The sequence below is a fragment of the Psammomys obesus genome, unplaced genomic scaffold (genome assembly GCF_907164565.1).
Source record: "Psammomys obesus unplaced genomic scaffold, mPsaObe1.curated_primary_1811, whole genome shotgun sequence".
NCBI lineage: Eukaryota > Metazoa > Chordata > Mammalia > Rodentia > Muridae > Psammomys > Psammomys obesus.
In genome coordinates, this window is record NW_026596057.1 from 6,833,839 (window position 1) to 6,854,006 (window position 20,168).

The 20,168-nt window shown below is 38.5% G+C and overlaps 1 protein-coding gene across 2 annotated transcripts; it reads left to right on the forward strand.

Annotated features, from left to right (window-relative positions):
- Positions 1 to 896: 896 nt before the first annotated feature.
- Positions 897 to 19,962, forward strand: Gorab (golgin, RAB6 interacting). Of its 2 annotated transcripts, XM_055624659.1 has the most exons (5): positions 897 to 1,019; positions 6,615 to 6,966; positions 9,905 to 10,006; positions 12,106 to 12,246; positions 18,161 to 19,962. In XM_055624659.1, exons 1-5 carry the CDS (start codon positions 959 to 961, stop codon positions 18,603 to 18,605), a joined length of 1,101 nt encoding a protein of 366 aa, XP_055480634.1. In that variant the 5' UTR covers positions 897 to 958; the 3' UTR covers positions 18,606 to 19,962. The 2 variants fall into 2 exon arrangements, with proteins under 2 accessions (XP_055480634.1, XP_055480635.1); XM_055624660.1 differs by lacking the exon at positions 897 to 1,019 and having other exon boundaries at positions 6,899 to 6,970.
- Positions 19,963 to 20,168: the final 206 nt, after the last annotated feature.

Sequence of the window (20,168 nt, forward strand, 5' to 3'; positions counted from 1 at the left end):
TTGGTGCCATATTTTATTTTCCAGTATACTCCTTTATTTCAACTTAAAGATATTGGCCGATAAGCCGAAATATAAATACTCTGAGTTTTCAAATGTAGCCAATGTAATGTGGTCTGGTTGTTGTTAGCAAAAGTGGTGAAAAAGAAATATTGAAATAAAACATTGTTCTGTTAAAAAAAAAAAAATCCTGACATTGACAAGCTTTGCATCTTTTTAATTTTCTAAATGCTACTTAAAACGAGGAAATAAAGCTCGAGAAGACGGGTTTAGGCAAAACATAATTCATCAATTAGTACTTGGGTATGGAGACACATCTATAATCCCAGCACTTGGCAGGAGGATTGTGAATTAGAGGCCCTCAAAATCTCTTGGGATCCCTCATCTACCAAAGAAACAAGAAAGCAAACTAGGTAGGAAGCAAACGAAATCTGCAAACTGCTTTTGTCCAGCAGAGAACTGGCCATTGGATATAAAGCTGGGTTATTTAGTCTTTCCCCACCACTTACCCAACCTACAAGCCAAGGATGCTCCGGTACAGCCCACATCCCAGGCAACCCAGCCTGTAGGCTCCGCTCAGTTGGTCACACAGGACCCGCCTCCCTCTCGGCCTCCTCTGCCACTGCCTCCCTCTCTGTTGTCCCCCGCCCTCCCTCACATTCTCATCGCTCCAATTCTGTCAAACTTATGGGTCAAGAAAAACTGGAACGTGTAACAGAGGCCTGTGAAGAGAGGAGAAGGCCCAGGCGGCGCGGTCCGCTGAGACAGAGCTTCAGGCATCGCTCGGGACAGCCCCGTGGGCGCCGGCACCTGAAGCCCAGGGGGTCCTCGCGCCACAGCTCGGCGCGCTGATTGGCTGTTCTCCGCGTCCACGGAAGCAACCCGGATGTGCCTGGGGAGCTGTGTTGGCAGTCTGCGCGCCGAGGTTTGGGCACTCTTTGGGGTGCTGAGGGCTGGGCGGATGGCTCAGGATTGGGCGGGCTTCTCCGAGGAAGAGCTGAGGAGGCTAAAGCAGAATAAAGGTAACGAGTATGTGCTCGCGGTTGTGGAGTCTTGAGTGTGCGAAGGGCAGGAGGCCTTGCGGGTGGGTGAGGGTCGTAGGGGCTGGAGCTGCGAGCGGGCGGACAGGGATTGTGGGCTCCCCGGGTGGGTTTCTTAGCTGCGGAGGCCAGAGGGCGGACCCAGGTCGGGAAGGGGCTCTCTTTTGGGATCCGGTTTTTGACGGTTTAAGTATTTTTTTTTTTTTTTTTTTTTTTTTTGTAAAAAGGAATGAGACTTGGAAAAGAAAGCGAAGCTATCACCTGAATGGCTTCTAAGGGAGGATTACAGCACGAGTCAATGATTGTAGACCTGGGGCTTATAGATTAACCAGACAGATTGTAAAATAATGTGGTAGCAGATATTGCACAAGTGGTAGCCATAGAGCAAGTTCATGCTGAGGATTTAATGGACACTGGTGATAGCTCGTGGAGATTAAATGTTGGCAGAAGTTAGTTTGCCACAGCAGAGGTTTAATGTAGGACTTCGATATGTTTGTTATCTAAAAGTATATTTTAAAATATTTCTTCAATTTGGATTTGGTTAGAAAGTGATAAAGACTTGAACTTCAAGGCCTGTCATTTGGTCATGAAACATTAGAGTGTGCACATAAAACAACTCATCTATGACATCTGTGAGAACAGAGGAAGTAGCTTCGCATCTTTATTCAAAGCCATGGTGGAACACAGTGATCAGCATAGAAATACCAAGTCTTCTACCTTGCTGTCAAAAATCGAATCTTCATCACAGCTGTCAAGAGTATAGTTAAATAATCTAGGAAGGTGGGATCGCTTGCCAGCAAAAATGAGCACATGGTGCTTTTAAAACACTTGAGTGCATGTGTAGTCAAGATTGTTCCTAGCCACCTTGCTTATAATATTAAGAAGTTAGAAACAAACTAGTTGTCTGCTAATAGGCAAGAGGATAAATAATAAGTGCTAGTTGGTGGGACTCTATTAATCACTAGCCACATTTTATTAATTTATAAATTACATAAATAGTTGCAAAAGGAGGAAGTTGCAGCTGGGTAGATACAGTCTTATAGAGTTTACATATGAACAAAATTGTGTAAAGCAGGTGTATTTTAAGACTGTATCTGAAGAATATCAAAGAAATGAAACACAGAATTCTGATTGGTAGAGAGGCAAGAGGATGTGATCAGAAAGGGATAAATACATACAGAAGTATTGATAATAAAGAAATTAGGCAAAAACAGATTAAATTGAAGCAATACAAAGAACTTTAGCCAATTGTTTAAAGTAATGAATGTTAATTTTTCAGTGTAGCGTTGTGTGTGACATGGGTTGCCAGGTGAGGCTAACACACATTCCACACTGTCTCTTGACACATGGGAGTTAATTTTGGCAGGAAGAGTGTATGACATACATATACACAACACATGTATATATGCATATATGTAGCATAGGTATACACACATGATCACTGGTTGATTTTACATGTAAAAATAGAAGAGTGCAGTGTAACCATGCTGTCAGTTTTAAGATTAAATATTTATTTCTGTGTGTCTTTTATTATTCTTTACAATTTATTTATGTATTGTTTATGTGTGTATGGGCCCCTTGGCCGTAGCATGGACAAGGCAGTCAAAGGATATCTTGTAGGAGTTGGTTCACTGCTTCTACCATGTGGGTTCTAAGGACCAGAGCTGAGGTCTTCAGGCTTGGTGACAAGTGCCAATACCTGCTCAGCCATCTCACCTGATTCATTATTCTTGATATTAGTAGTCTCATCTCTTTGTTCTTATCTAGTAATTTCCTTGCTATTCTTAATGTTTATGCTTTCATGAAATAATTTTTAAACAAATTTACCTTATTTCAGGGAATAGGAATTTGGTTAGAATTGCATTGAATCTTTAGATCAGTTTGGCAATACTTGAGCTCATTATCTCATTATGTAGCTAACAGTACCACTAAGATAACGTATGCTTCTACTTGTTTAAACCATCTGTAATGCCTTATAACAAATTTTAGAATTTTCCCCATACAAATCTTGAATGTTTTCTGTTGTTAGATTTTTCTTCCCTAGATGTATGACCATTTCTGTTTTGTATTGAAATAGTTTCTTTAATTATGTGATTAATTCTTTGCTAGTAATGTGTGAACAAACAAACTAAAAGAAATAATAGATGTTTCCAAGAAAAGGAATATGAATAGATATGACTATGAATCAGCAAGAAGCAGAGCTTTAGAAATCAAAAGCGCAGTGAAGTCCCACCTTAGGCTGTCTTGGTTTCGAAAGTTAAGACAGTACTATGTATTAATGTGTATTCTTAAACATTGCTTTACAAAGTGCATTTTGGAAAGCAGTTTAATATCTAATGTTGTGCCTTATCACCCAGTAGTTTGGGGGTGATATCCAAGGCAAAATTTAGTAGGTAAGGAGATGTACGAGAAGTAAAATCTAAAACCAACCTAAGTGTCCCTCAGGGAAGATCGGGAAACTCTGGTTTTGTCACTCTATGGAATGTGATTCAGCACTTGAAATGAATAACTGTAAAAGTGTCAGTAGTGTTCATGAACACTGTCAACATGGTAAGTAAGAAATACTTACTTGTACAGTACACTTTTGGTAAAATTAATACTTTTAGAAATACTTACACACCATTATTGGAAATGATCAACACATGATTCAAATGCTATTGGAGATGAGGATCAGAGAGTACAAGATATAGAGTGGATCTCACAGATATAGTGTGTTGGCTATATTACACACACACATGAAAAGTTAGGACTGAAGAAAAGACACTCTTGAGAGCTCTCACTGATCTTCCAGAGGACCTGGGATCAGTTCCCAGCACACACTTGGCAGCTTGCAACCTTAAGTAAAGTACAGTTCCTTGGGATCTGGTGTCTCCTTCTGTCCTCTGGACTCACTACATGTACATGTTAAAGTTACATGTAAGCAAAACACTCATATATATAAAATCTTTAAAAAATTTATTTGACTTTTCAGGATTTTTTTCCCTCCCTGCTTTTGATTATCCAATTTTTAAAATGTTAATAGTAATAGTTGTCAGTATTCACAAAACTAGCATCTGCTTGTTGGCCTTTGGTTTTTGATGTTTGTTGCTTTATACTACTGAGGATTGGACCCAGAGTCTCTGTTGCTTCTCCTCTGAGCTGTATCATCAACCTGGCCTTTAGCTATAACATGCCACCTCAGATTGAGAGTTGTTTTACACTATAGCATAATCTAGGTTTTTATGGTTGTTACAGTTCCTTACATTGAAGACCATGTGCAATTTATATAAAACTGTTATTTAGGAGCTGGAGCCAGAGCTAAGTAGTTGAGCACTTGCCTGTCATGTGAAAAGTCCTGGGTTCAATCCAACACCACAAAATAAATAAATAAGTAAATAAATAAATATAGAAATATTTTAAGTGCCTGTTTTTAATTGTGAAAATCTGTCTGGCTGTATTGACCTAAATTACTTTAATGGAAGCAGCTGACTAGAAATTTTTGTGGCTAGTCCTCCTTGTACTAGATTTATGCTCTTTGGTTGGCTTTAGTCTTGCTATTTAGTTTCCAGTACATAATACTGAAGCAGTGTGTTCTGTATATATGCCTTTATTTGTTTATTGATGTTAGTGAAAAATATATCATTCTAAGCTTTATATCTGTGTTCTGTAAAAATAGAAAGTAAAGGAGACATAGTTGAGTTACAAAGGAACTACTTATTCAGTTAATGTTTTCAGTTGAGCCCAAAACAGCCTCAGTGACATTTTTGATGGTATAAATAAGAACAGTAACTAACAATAATCTCTTACTGTAGAGGAGGATACTTTGTGTTTCTGAGAAAGTCCACGTCTCAGTTACTTTTCTTGTGGCTGTTATGAAATACCTTGACAAAAACAACTTGAGAGAAGGGATCCATATTGGCTAACAGAGAGTAGTGGCCATCATAGTGGAGAAGTCTTGGAGGCAGAAGCTGGAGTAACTGGTTGTGTTGCATCCTTGTTATGAAAGCAGAGGACAGTGAGTGCCTATGTTAAACTCACTTTCTCTCTTTTTATACAGTCAGAATATCAAACAGGGAATGGTGTCGCTAACAGTGGTTCCATACCCATAACTCTATCTCCCAGGTAATTCTAAATCTCATTAAGTTGATGATTCAAACTAACCAACACAGAACACAATTTTGGTATTATATCTTTTTTTGTTTTTAAATCATTTTCTGTTACAGGGGATCTTTTTTCCTGACCCCATATTCGCAGAATAATGACTCATGAAACTCAAAATATTATACAAATACTTAGCCATTTAGCCAGGCTCTTCTCTGACTAGCTCATCACTTAATAACACATTTATACTGATCTGTAGTCTGCCGTGTGGCTGGTTACCTGTGCTCAGGTACCATGTGTTGTCCTCAAACCTTGCCTGTTGAATCTCATGGGTCTGGCTCTATCACAGAATCCTTTCTGTCTGCCAGATGTCCTAACTCCTATTTTTTGCCTAAGTTATAGGCCATCAGATTTATTATCGACAGGTAAAATTTCCATACAGATATAAGATATTCTCTCACTAATTTTCTGTGCATATCTCACATTTCATTGTCTCCATGGGTTAAGTTACAACTGGAATGGCAGGTGTTGAGCCCAGTGAAGTAGTCTGAACCCAACCTAATGATTGCAAAGTTTCCGACTTTACTTTGTAAAGTTTAAATTAATAAAGTTGTACTTTAGGGGTCAGTGTACAGAATTTAAACATCATACTTGAAAAGTCTTTGTTTGTTTGTTTGTTTGTTTGTTTTTCTGTGCTGGGGATTGAACCTGGGGTCTTGAATAGCCTGCTGGGCATTTGCTGTACCACTGTGTGACATGCCCAGCCTTAAAAGTCTTGTTTGAGTGTTCACTTGTAAGGACTCATAATTTTACACAGTATGATTTTTGTAGATCATAGTAAATGTCGTGAAATTTATTGATTATCTGTCCTAAGAGTTTAATCTTGATATAAATAGTCCCCAAAAGGATCATGATTTGTGCTTTAAAAAACATCCTAGAATTTGTTGTATCCTGCTCTGTTGCTTGTTTCAGCCTCTGTTAATATGAGTTTGAGTGCATTGATGAGAACTTTTCTGGTCTTTGGTGAATATGCCTTTGACTGATCTGTAAGCTAAAACTGTTAAAGTAAGTAGCATTGTTTGAAGGTGTAAATCTAAATTGAGGTGTCACATTTGAAAAAACAGCCATTAGTTTTTTCTGCAGCATAGGAAAACATGTGAATCAAAACTACCAATAACAATATTTCAGAGAATTCATTTGGCAACTTAGTTAAATTAGTCAATTCTTTCATAGTCCTCAAGTTGAAATGAAAACTTTGCCTTGTGTCCTTGGACCTGATTCAATTAAATAGATTTTCTGTAAAGATGAGCTGTGAGCAAGGCTGGGTTTTGTTGATTAATAGTATGATATAAGAACTGTTGAACCAGGAAAATGGATGATTTTTCTGGACTTTCAAGATAGAGGATGGGAATTTAATGCCACTGCTTTATGTTTTTAGAGAAATGATTGTTATTTGTTGTTCACACAGGGAATTGTCATTCACTCTCTTTTATGTAGATCCGTTTGAACCTCAGCGCCGTCTTCCTGTGAAAAAAACTCGACAACAGCTTCAGCGAGAAAAAGCCCTTCTGGCACAGAGCCAAAAGCTTGGTCTTCAAGATGGATCCACCGCATTACTTCCAGAGCAGCTGCTCTCTGCACCCAAACAGAAAGCGAACAATCAAAAACCGTGTCCTTCTTCCCCTGCTGCTCCTAGTCCTCTCACACTCACCTCCTCTACGGGCAATGGAAAGCCACAAGGTGTTGAAAGTCAACCACGAGAACCAGGACTTGAGAATTCCCATCACAGAAATGCTGAGATTCGAGCTCAAAAGCCAGATTGCAAAGAGGAGAAAAAGAAAATGGAATTGTTAGTAAGTCTATGAGACTTCTCATCTTTTCCCCCAAGGGACTTGGAAAAAATATAGTTTGTTGAGTTTTTGCCTAGAATGTAGCACCTAAATGTATTATGAACTAAATACATTGTTTTGTCATTTACTCTTTACAACAGCCTTATAATACGTGCTAAGTTTTTTCACCTCATGGAGGAGTTATCTAGGATGTAAAAAAGATACTGTTTTCTTTTTTCCTTTATTATTATTGTTGATGTTATTATTTACAGTTTATTCACTTTGTGTACTAGTTATAGCTCCCTTCCTCATCTCCTCCCTGTCCCAAACACCCTCCCTCTTCTCCCATATCCCTCCTATCCCTCTTCCCTAGTCCACAGATAGGGGAAGTCCTCCTCTCCTACTGTCTGACCCTAGTCCCATCAGGACTGCCTGGATCCTCTACCTCTGTAGGCTGGCTAGGTCATCCCACCAGGGAGAAGACTCAAGGAGCAGGCAACCAAGTTCACATCAGACTGTCTCTTCTCCCCTTACGAGGGTACCCACTTGGACACTTAGCTGTCTATGGTTTCTATCTGAGCAGGGGTTCTAGGTCCTTTCTATCAATGATCTTTCATTGATATATCAGTCTCTGCAGTCTCCCTGGGCCCAGCATTTTTGGCTTTGTTGCTCTCCTTGTGGGGCTCCTGCCCCTTCCAGTTCCTTTTATACCCTTCTTCCATAAGATTTCCTGTGCTCTGGCCAAAGTTTAGCTGTGGGTCTCTGCATCTTCTTTGATCCCCTTCTGGGTGGAGTCTTTCAGAGGACATTTATACCCTCTCTTCTGCCACTTCCTGTGTCAATCCTGTTTGCCTTCTGAGTGAGGATCCCCCTTGTTGTTCAGCTTCTTTAGGTCTGTAGATTTTAGTATGTTTATCCTCTATTATGTGGTTATTGTCCACTTATAAGTGAGTATATACCATGCGTGTCTTTCTGTTTCTAGGTTACCTCACGCAGGATGGTCTTTTCTAATTCTATCCATTTACCTGTAAATTTGATAATGTTTCTTAAAGCTAGACATATGGCCCATTTCTGTAAGTCTAGCACTTGGGCTAAGGCAGGAGCTGTCTAGGCTTGAGGCCAGAGTGACCTATGTAGTGAGTATCCAGCTAAGCTCAGCTGTATAGCAAGGCCCCTCTCAAGTATATATACACATACACACACGCACACTTGCCTCTCAAATTTACACATACACTATCTTTCTAAAGCTACCATACACAGCCAATAAATAATAAGAGTGATTTTTGTTTTAGAACCTATATAGTTTGTATATAGTTTAGCTATGCCCAAATAGAAATTTCCATTTGCTAACTTGTAAATTCTTTGTAATGGGAAGAAAAAATGGTATTTGTTTTTCCTTTTCTGAATGTTTTCAAAGTATATTATGCTTTTCCCATTATCAAATATATTCCTCATCCTTCCTGGTCCAGTTTTTGTGTCAAGAGAGTACTGCTCACCATAGTTTTATCAGGATTCATTTTGATGAGATACATAAAGCTATGTGAATTAAGTTTCTTTGCTTGGTTTTTGTTTTGTTTTACCACAGCGCCCCACCTTATAGCTCAGGAAGCCTTTGAGTTTGTGATTGTGATGGACATTTTGGGTGACATGTCATTAGGAAAATCATTGTGTTTTAGATGCTCTGGAGCATCCATAGGAGACAGTAATTTGAGGAACCATTGGTTTCAAAAAGGAAGAGTTCTGAAATGATAAGCTTAGGAAAGGAGAATGATATCCTACAGTGTTCTGTGATGACTTCTCATTTTCCTGAGTGAGGCAAAGGCTCAAGAATAGAAAAATAAGAGAGGAAGGATAAAGGGAATGCCTGCTTCCTGGTGTAGCATAATATCAGAGACCCCAGGGGAAGAAATATCCTGGTCAAAGTTATGATTAGAGAATGACAGTTGTCTGTGTACAGATGGGAACCGGGTGAACTGGGCCTGAAGAGCCTGTGGAGTGGAAAACGTGAGCCATGGCTGATGCTGAGCCTTGGTGGAAGCTGTAGTAACACATGGGCAGGTTTGGAAATGATTGCGAGGTCTGTGGTTAAAGACGTTGGATGGGCTGGATAAACACCAGTAGGAAGAAGAAGAATCTTTCCTGGGACCTTTATTTCAGTTGATAGCTTTATGACTATGGACATATCCGTAATCTTTTTCAGAACTGGACATGTTAGAAGATATAGTACATGTTTTCAGATCTTTGACTTTGTGTTTTGCAGTATTCCATTTGCCTTTAGCTCAGACAACTACTCATTTAAAACTGTAAGAGTTGGTGCTGAAGGACTCAACAGGTTATATTTGTATATATATTTGTATTGTACATACACATATGTGCCCATAACAATAATGTCTGTCAACCTGAGGGGGGTATAGAAGGATTGGAGGGAGGAAAGAGAAGGAGAAAGTGATGTGATTTTGTTTCAACTAAAAACCTGTTTTAACCTATCTAAAAAAAAAAAAAAAGAGTTGGAGAGAAGTGAGCAGACTGAAAGAAAATGTAAGAAACAAGTATTGGCTGTTATATTAAGATATTGAGGGAATCCAGACTTTGCATAAAGAAAATTCTAGAAGGTAAAGCCTGTATACGAATATACTTTGATTTCAATTTTACATATGTTACTATCCACGCACACATTTCTTTGTACTCCTAAAAGAATGCCACAATACTTGGGCTTCCATTTCGTGGGTTCCTAGATTATACACATATATAGATTTCAAAGGTCCAATTTATGGAAGCCTCTTTACTTCAGATCATGTTCTTTGTTCGTATTAGAACAGAATAATGAGCTGCAGATGGTTTTCTTTTGAGGGAATTTTTGAAAGAAAATATATGTAATCTGCCTGATTAAATTTTATGCGTAGGAGACAGAATGGTAAGGTGTAGGGTTCATTCATTTTTGTACTTTTTTTTTTTCAGGCAAGAAAAATCTCGTTGGGAAGTCCTCCAACAAGAACAGCGAGTAATGGAAGAGAAAAATAAACGTAAGAAAGCCCTTTTGGCTCAAGCCATTGCGGAAAGGTAAGGCATCTGGATGGGGCTTGTGACCCACAGTCATGTCTGTAGAGCTCATGTTTATTTTCCCATGCCTTACCCAATAAACTGATACTTTGCTACTTTTACTTTTAGGACAAATTATGCCTTACATGATACTGAAATTCTAGTTTTACCTTTTAGGGAGGATTTCTTTTTTGTTTTTTTAAGTAATGAATCATGTTTGTGGTGACAGCTGCAAGTGCAGGGCTGGCATCAGTGTTGGCCGTCTGTTAACACACAGTCACGAGGCGTGAGAAGTAGGTATCAGTGTGTGTAAATGAGCAGCAAATGCAGGTTTATTTCTGATGTATTAGCCGCCCAGCATGTAGGGGAGGAAGTGCAGTGCAGGAGTGACTCACACCGTCATAAACATTGGTTGTGTTTCTTGATGGCACTTTCTGAAATCATTGCCTGTGCTTTATTGGTGACCTAGAGTAGCTGTCATACACCCTGGGCAAGGTTTGTTTTCCCCCCTCACCTTCAGTGTTGAGTGTGTCAGTTGTCTCTTCTCGTGTACTCTATCATACCTGCCCCAACTGCAGCACCGCAAGCAAGCCATTCTTCCATGCCTTTGCTGCTCTTCCTGTGCTTTGAGCTTATTGATCCTGTTCTCCTGTGGCCTTAAGTTCTGTTACTGAACAGAACACAAGCAACTATTCAATGACGTTTTGCTTTTAAGACCTTCAGATAGGAGTGGTAGAATCTGCCTGCAATGCCAGCACTGCCAAGACTGAGACAAGAAGATTGTTCTAAGTGCAGGGTCAGCCTCGGCTGCACAGCTGTAGAGCAAGACCCTGGGTTAAACTGTTGCTTCTTGAGGTTTGAATTGGCATAAGGGCAGAAGAGGTGAAAGGAAGATAGGTAGATATGAGAATAACTCAGAAACATTTGAAAAATATTTTTCCCTTCTATAACAACTTCTCATGAAGTATAATAAAAATATTAAACTCAGAAGTTGACTTACATTTCAAGAAGAACAAAATATAAAATAATAAAACTGTCTTTTTCTCCGCAAGTAATTATGCTTTTAAAAGGATTCTCTTGGCTTTTACTAAGGGTAGAGACTGTTTATTGGGTATTTTACAAACAAGTTTAGGTGTATTGAGCTTACTGGAGTGGTGCACACCTGTAATCCTGGCATTCAGCAGGTAGAAGCAGGAGAATTGTGAGTGTGGAGCCAGTGTCAGCTATGTTGTTCTTTGTCTTAAAAGAATGTATTGCTTCCATAGTTCGGCCGTTGTTTAAGGCCGAATAAAATAATAAAGAATAAAATAGGGACAGCAGCGTAGGGATGAAAAGCCTATTGCAGAAGTCAGGAGTGCAAGCTGCCCTGCAATAGGGTCACTGGGGGATGCCCTGCTTCCTAGAGAGCCTGTGTAAAATTTCGAAATGAGTAGATTCATGAGTATAGCTTCACTTCTATGTATGACTCTGTTTCTGAAATCCATGTGCACGCACTTGCATTCATGTGCACACACACACACACACACACACACATACACATACACACACACGAGCACACACACTTGTGTATGGTGAAGGGACAGATAATCGAGTTGCGTGCCCTTTTCAATAGAAAAGATGGTGTGAGTCCAGTGGATAATTCTAAGGGCCTTGATGGTTTTCCAAGGAAACAAGATGAGGCTGAGGAAATTGAAAACATAGATGTTATCAGACAAGTGTTCTTTATGTCAAGGGAGGGTGAGAGGTTAAAATGGACTCCAGAAGGAGAATAGAATTCTGGGCTTTGGAAAGCTATGTTGGATACTTTGATATGAAGGGAATATTGACATGTTCTTTCAGGACATTTTTTAGTGAGTAGATGTAAGTTCACAAATGAAGTGTTAACCAGGGACTTTTATAAAAATTTTAGTTTTTGCTTTCTTCATGAAAATTATATGTACTAATAGAAAGTTTAGAAAAACAAGAACAAAAGAACATTTGTTTCAATTCTGATTTAATTGCCATCCTTTTCTATGTGTACCATGTATGGAAATGTGGTCTTAAAGTGTTTTTTTTTTTGTTGTTGTTGTTGTTGTTGTTGTTGTTGTTGTTTTCTCCAACTCACATTTCTGGTTTTCTAGATCTAAAAGGACTCAAGCAGAGACCATGAAACTAAAGAGGATTCAGAAGGAGTTACAAGCCTTAGACGACATGGTGTCGGCTGATATTGGAATCCTCAGGAACAGAATTGACCAGGCCAGCCTAGAGTATTCCTATGCACGGTGGGTAGGGGAGAAGGTCTGAGCAGACTGGCTTAAGTCGTGTCTGTTATTAACCGTGCCAGTGGGTTCTATGAAATTACCAGTAACATCTCATGAGAATGCCATTTGTAATGTTCTGATTCAAGTGGCCGCCTGTCCTACGGCTCAACCTTGTTGAAATTCCTGCTACAACTCTTCCTGAATTAGTCGTTTGCATTTTAGTGGTTCCTGATTATCCTTCAGCGCATTAACATTCAAGACCCTGAGTGTTTCAGGATCTATCAAATTATATGTCTGATTAGCCTGTTTCAGAACTAAATGATTCTAACACCTAGTCTCTGTTCCATTAAAAATTTGACTCTTTGCTATTGCCTTTATGGAATTGGAGCCAAATTATTTTTATCAAAGTAAGAAAATTAAATTTTTGAAATAATTTTTGGATATAAGCTAGGAATGATTGGACCTGCATATATTCCCAACACTCAAGAGGGTGAGGCAGGAGGATCACTGAAAGTTCAGGCCTAAGTCTGTCTATAAATAGAAAGAAAAACTATTATGGACATATTTTCTTTAATATCCTCTAAGAATTGTGAAGTTTGTTTCTTCCTTGTTTGGTTATACTTTATTTAAAAAAAAAAAAATGCTATGCTATCATGGGCTTCCTTGGTTTTCTAATGCTTCCCTTTTTTCTAAAGGGAAAAACACATTGTGGAATATTTTTAAAGTGAATAAACACATGTAAAGCATTACATGGGCTTTGCAAACAGATAAAAGGGCAAAAAATACGCCCAATTTCAGGGTTCTCAGTCCCTTCAGCATTGCTTTAATCATCCCAGTTTGTCTTTTTTTCACAAGGGAATGCTGTGCTAATGATTCAGCTTTGTATCTTTCCCTGTAACACTAGAAATCAATCAGAATGCTTCATTAGTCTCGGGTAAACCACAGCATCAGAATGTTTATATAACAATTTAATAAAGCGGAAATGCTTGGTGATAGTTTTAATTCACTGTTTAGTGTTTGAAAGAGGCCTGTGGTTGTTCCTGTGATTTGGGTAATTGTTGTTTGCTCATGAGACATAATGGGTTGCCTTTATTAGTGGACAGCCTAAATTAATGCCATCAGAAGCTGATAACCACAAGTTCCCAATTTCTGTTACTGTCAAGCAGGTAACTAGAATTTCATTATAAATAAACTCAGCCTTGACTTTTAGTACATCTTATTCTCTGCAACGGAGCTGCCGGAGGGTTGTTTTCACACCTCTGTAGCCTCTGATCTAGATGGTTCATAGCATTCTGTTGTCCTGGCTCAGCAGGAAAAGTCTGAGTATGTGTGTGTTTTAAATTATTTCTTGTATTTTTTGAGATTACATATAATAATATAATTACATCATTTTTCCTTCTCTTTTTCAAAGCCTCCAATGTATCCTCCTTGTTATTTTTTAAATTTGTGGTCTTTTTCTTTTATCAGTTGGTAGCGTTTGTGTGTCTCTGTGTGTGTGTGTGTGTGTGTGTGTTTGTTTGTGTGTGCATTCCTAAATACATAAATACAATGTGTTCAGTCTGTTTTACTTTTGAGCAAGCTGCAGAAATATGTCCTTTTCACATTGAATATTAGGTAGAAAATGTCAATTTAGCTTTCAAAAATCGTAGAGAAGGTAGAATTACCATTTTTTTTACTGAAACTGCAGAGAATTCTTAGACAGTAAAAGTGTTTCACATCATATATTTTTATTTCGTATGTCTAGTAAGCTAAAGATATCATTTGCATGATGCTTTTACTGACATAACTTTGAGTGGTTGCTGATGTGTGAGGCTCTTTTTCAAAGGTGAAGCTCTGATGGAGAATCAGAGAAGCCACAGACAGTCCTAGCTGGAACTAGAATTGTGTTTTGTTCATTCTTAAGATTAGTACAGAATTTTCTATATTTGTATTTGTGGCTATTGAGGAATTACAGATACTTGTGTTTCCTGTTGAAATGATAAATTGCATGTGGAATTCACATTTCCTTGTTATCCTTAGAAATACACTTTCAGTCATTGAGAGTGAAGAAATTCATTTGAGAGGACTCTTCTGAACACTGATACGTCAATTGCATGATCTGTTTTACTGTTTAGACTCCAGGCCATGACTATGCATTGTTTCCCTAGGACAGTGTACAAATTACCACAAGCTGTATGCCTTAAAATGCCAGAAAGTTCTCATCTTGCGTGTCTGGAGACTAGAAACCCAAAATAAATGTGTTAGCAGAGACATGATTTCTAAGAGACCCTATGGATCAATTTTTTGCTGATGGCTATACCTACCTATTCCTTAACTTGTGGTCACAGCTATCCATCCTGTGTTTCCATAGTCACGTGTTTCCTCCGGTCCCCACATTTCCTCTGCCCGCTCCTGCACAGGCTCCATGTGATTGTATTTGGGACCCACTGGAATTCAGATTCCCTCCTCTTAAAGCCTTCCATCACATCTGTTCTGGAAACTAACTTCTAAAGTTCCACAGATTCAAAATTAATATTTTTGAAAAGCTGGATTTTAGCTTACACTCATATTTGAATTTGTCTAGCAGCATCAAAATACCTTTCTCTGTCAATTTTCTCTATTTTCAACATTCATGATAAATTTTAAAAGTTCAGTTGTATTCAGTGAAAACCAAAAATATTAAAGTGACATTATTAGCATATTCTTGAGAGGTAATACTTTGAACAAAGCGCCAGGAAATTAACAGATGATAAGTTATTCAGTTACCATATCATTTTTTTTACATCGTCCCCTGTTTTCTTGATATTTCAGTTTTTATGGTAGATAAGAATGAAAACTTCCTATGGTGTCTCCAGATAGAGGGAGAATGTTGCTTAGATCCAGTTTTATTAGCTGAGATTCTTCTGTTCTTCCAAAATTCTAAGAAAGGATAAAATTCACGTTAATCCATAAAACAGTCGAACTTTTCAGAAAAAAAAAAAAAAGAGAGAGAGAGAGAGACCTGTAAAGAACCCAGTGGTATAAAAAGGGTTAAATACTATGTGTTTTTTTTTTTTAAAGAACTTCAAAGATACCAAACCAACAAATTATTTCTTAAACCTTTAAATAACATTAAATCACTCAGTGTCCCCTTAAAATAACAAAACAATTCTATAATTACATTTCCAGTTCAGTGTGTCTTACTGTCTTATGTATAATGATCTTATTATTCTCTTCCAGAGTACCCATCATACCCAGATTCAGTATGAGGGACAAGACCCCTAGGCTAATCATGTAGTTTGTGAAACTAACCAATATTTTAAACATCAGTCACTCTGCAGGAGAATATATGTGCATGCTTTAGGCCAGAAAGACTTTAAATAAATAAACAAAATACAGAATCTTAAGTGATTTATCTGGGGTGAGCCTGGATGAATTAAAACCCATGGACCTGATTGCAAATGTTAATTTCAATTCAGTATTCATGAACCCAAGTTTGTAAATCTCTACTGACTGGAGAAGCAGAGATGGAGAGTAGACGTAGGAACAGACCTGTAGAGAAGAGAATTGCAAAAAAGGCTAAGGTATTCATATATCTTTATTGTCAGCACTCTTGACTTAAAACATTCATGAGCAGGTTATACTACCAAATGTAGAAATAAAGAAGCCAACTACTCAATAAAGTTCTTTTAACATAATTTGTGTTTCCTAGGTGGTTATTGAAAAATGGTGTATTCATTCTTAGGTGTATTAGGTACAGTGAAATAAAAGGAGTATAATAAATGAGCACTATGCAAATAACAGTTTTAAAACTATAAACACCAGAACTCTAAATTTCTTATAGTTGTAGTTTTAGATACATGTCAGGAAATGGCATTGATAGTTTTTATTTGGGTGGTCTGAAGGGGAAATCATTTTTTGGGCACTGGAAAGGATTCTTGGACTGTTTATACTGCTGAATCTCAAGCCACAGTTTTCTGTGGCTCTGCTGTCATTGTTTTACAGATAGACCCAAGACTGAGGTTCAGTCCCTGCCAGTTAGTCTACTAGTTTTTGGTCTTTGCATGACTTTTTCTCTACTCCTGCAGGAATCCAAGTATTTCACTCAAGATGTTGACCCTGGTGGTACACCAAAGATTTATATCCATTTCCAGGCCATTTCATTCACAGGCTAAAGTGGTTCCTGACCAACAACATTAAGAACTCTATTTAAACTGAGATGAGAAAGGCCTATCCATGCTCTCTTTCTGGATATGGAGAAATTGAGTGGAATGAATCTGATAGCCACAGCTGATGGCTGTTTTGGCCTGAATATAAAGGAGAACACAGGTAGAAATGGTGTGACTTCTTAGCACTGAGAGAAGCCTGTCATTCTGGTGACTTGCCTGTGATACTGGTCTTTGTATCCTGCTAGTTTGGCTAGATACCCATGGGTCCTAAGACCAAAAAGTACACAGAGTGGACAGCAGAGTACAGGTTCAAGCCTTCAGTTTTCTTCAGTCAAAGCCTTTTATAGTTTTCAGTATGTCCTTTTAAGATAGAGAGTCTTAACAGCAGGAGGTGTAATTCTTTCTTATTTTCTGTAAATTATACTTAAAGCTGCATATTAGAATGAGTGAAATTAAATAGGTCATCATAACTGGTAATCCAACAGGGCCTTCACAAATATTAGTGGCAATTAAATTGAACTAGTTGATAAATTGGAGTTTCTTTTCTTTCTGGAGAGGAAAAAAAAAATCTACTTTGTTTTAAAGAGAAGTAACATATTATGTAGGAAGTGAAGACAGGATACCCTTACTATTTATAGCAACCCAGTGGCAAGGGGCTGGGGGAAGTTTCAGGGTGGCTTATCCCCTAGAGTTGTCTAACTTCACAAGAGACCGGCATTACCCATTCATACAGCATACACAGCAGATGCCTAAAATGGCAATCCTTTCCTTTCTGTTCCTCCTCCTCATGTATGCTAAGCAAGTACCCTGCCATTGAGCTATATTCTCAGCCTATAAAATCTCTCTTCCATGTAACAATAGTCTGTTGTTACGTGCAATGAAAACAGCTTAGCCTAGAGATTTTCAACTAGGAGCATGTGTGTCTCTCAGAAAGATGTTGGCAATGTGCAGAGACACTTCTGATGTGTGGCTTAGTGTGTGCTGGTACTAATGCATAACACCAGCGGCGCCGTTCCGCATCCTACAACCTGCCCCTCACAAGAAAGAACTCTGTGGCCCAAACTATCAGTGTGGACTTTGAGAAATCCCGCCTAAACTGACTGTGGCCTGGTGGTTTCTCTTCTTGGTATTTACCCTCACTTGGTATTGCCCTCACTTGGCATCATTTAGTTGAGTATGCTCTGTCATTATGTTCATTCCTTTTTCATTAAATATATTTCCCTAGTCCACTAATATGAATTTTCTTTCTCCACCTCTTGTTTTCCCTTCCATGAGGCAAATAGAATGTTTGTAACTGTTCTATAATGTGTTATGGTTACAACTGTTTTTATCTCCATTAATAACAATTCCTTTTTTTATGACAAAACATTTAACCAACTGTATTTGAAGTTGCTTGTACTAAAGCTAGTTTGTGCTGGCTTCGGAGAGTAGGTTCTGGGTATTCGGAGTATCACACAGATAGCTTGAAAGTAGTTGGGTTGGCAGTAGTTTGTGCTAAATGCCACATAGTCTGAATTCTCTGTTTCTTCCTCACCCTGAGCTAACTTGCCATGAAGTGAACTTTCTTGATTGTGTCTGCTGTCACTCAGACACAGTCTTGGAAAGACATACAGAAGAACCACAGGCGATAAACCCAAATGAAAATGTTGTGATTGTGACAGCATCCTAGCCTGGTTTACCTTCCCTGTTGCCAGCCATTGTTAAAGTATCAGTATCCATAGCTGCAGTCCGCAGTTTGGGTTTGTTTCTGACTGAGAAAGCTTCACCACTGAAAATGAGTGAACCTATCTTTGCATGTGCTCTTACAGGAAGCGCTTTGACCGGGCTGAAGCTGAGTACATTACAGCAAAGCTGGATTTACAGCGCAAAACCGAGACAAAAGAACAGCTTACCGAACACCTCTGTACCATCATCCAGCAGAACGAACTCCGGAAGGCCAAGAAACTGGAGGAGCTGATGCAGCAGCTGGACGTGCACGCTGATGAGGAGGCTTTGGAACTGGAGGTGGAGGTTGAACAGTTGCTTCGAGAACAAGAAGCAGAGGCAGGCAAACAAGTGGCTACTGCGGAGAGGCTGTGTCAGCCTGACGGGGAGAGTGTGTCCTCAGGAATGGCTGAAGAGAACAAAGAGCCTCAAGAGCAAGCTGCTTCCCCACAGGCAGACAAGCCTGGCAAACATTGCAGTAGCACTTCTCTTAGACCAGATTGCCCAGACAGAGGAGCCAAGAACTCTTCAGCTGCTGTGGCCACATGAGGGACTGGTGTTTTTCCAGTTAACATATTTCTGTGGTAAATTATAGCCTGTCCCATAAAACTTCTTCAAACCTGTTCGAACCATTCTTAGTGTTAGTATATCACTATGTCAGATCATCCCAAAATCACAATTGTGATGGTTTCCTATGTAAGACATATTGACTCCTTGGTGTTCCTTCAATCCTTGTTACTGAGTTAAAATAAGTGACTCAAGGGATGGAGGAGCCGCGGTCCCTGGGTTTGATCTCCAGCACTACAGAAAGAGCAAAATGGTTGGAGACTGAGTTAAATAAGTGACTCAAGGGATGGAGGAGCCGCTGTCCCTGGGTTTTATCTCCAGCACTACAGAAAGCAAAATGGTAGGACGAAAACTACACGGCCAGAGTGTTTGAGCAGGTAGACTCAGAAAAACAAAGTGAGATGCTTTCTAATACTTGACCAAACTTAACTTGTGAGAAAATAACAAGATTGCTTGGCTTCTATGCAGTCATTAAAAAGCCAGAAATTATTACAAACAGAGAGAGGAGAAGAGAAAAACGGTCAGATTACCAATCTGGATACTACTAGAATGACTACACACAACTTGGAAATCAACTTGGAAATTATGTAAGGAATTAGAAAACGTAAGCCAGCATTATTTTCCCTTTAAATTGCTGGTAAATGGTTTCTTGTCTACACCTGAATCTTGGTTAGCTGATACCCATCCATAAACATACTGTCTGTGTGTAACTTCACATTTACTGTACTCTGTTTTTCTTAATGGATTGACAGGTAAAATTCAGACAAATTTTTAAAGTGAATACGGAAATGGTGAATTTTATTGCCACTTGATAATCCAACAATGATGTATGAGAGATGTATATGTTGGGTATTGATTATGCTGTCATAAAGCATTTAAATCATTAAAGTACTCATTTTCTAATTAGTTTCATAATTTGTTAATCACCTGTTTTTTAATACTTGACCGCTGATTGTGCTAGATGTGAATGTTTTAGTTTTGCCACAAAATACACCAATATTATCATAAATTATGATCTGTTTAGCAGAAATTACAAAAAAAATAAATATTTTTTGGTCATAAAAAAGGAGCTAGTATTAAAGAAGATAAAGACATTTGTATCATAATGCATTATAGAAAATTTACAGACATCCTGTTTTTAAATTGTTGTTTAAGGCATTATCTAGTGATAATAAGGATGCTTTGTATTTTTCAGTGACCTAAGCTGCAAGTATGATTTCCAGTTGCTGACTTCTAAGCACAAACATTTATTTAGATGCTGTTATTTTTATTTATGAAAAAACTCCGTTGCCCTGTACAGTCTTATTTTTCTAAGGAATAAACAAGTCTGATATGTTTACAGTATGGTCTTTCATTCACCTCAAAAAACATGTTTCAAGCCTTTTAATATGTGTTAAATAGTATGTGTGTGTAACATGAACTCACGGAACAAATGTACTGCCTGCCACACCTGGTACAGTTCTATACTTCTGTTACATTTTCTGCCTATTTCAACGCATAAAGTTCACTGCATCCATCTACTAACAATTTTGCTTTCTAACTTCT

Bases quoted from the DNA above. Each gene is read 5' to 3' on its own strand.
- Gorab (XM_055624659.1), top strand. From the start codon at position 959: ATGGCTCAGGATTGGGCGGGCTTCTCCGAGGAAGAGCTGAGGAGGCTA. The intron at 1,020-6,614 runs GTAACGAGTATG...TCTTTTATGTAG, and splicing joins GAGGCTAAAGCAGAATAAAG to ATCCGTTTGAACCTCAGCGC. The intron at 6,967-9,904 runs GTTAGTAAGTCT...TTTTTTTTTCAG, and splicing joins GAGAAAAAGAAAATGGAATT to GCAAGAAAAATCTCGTTGGG.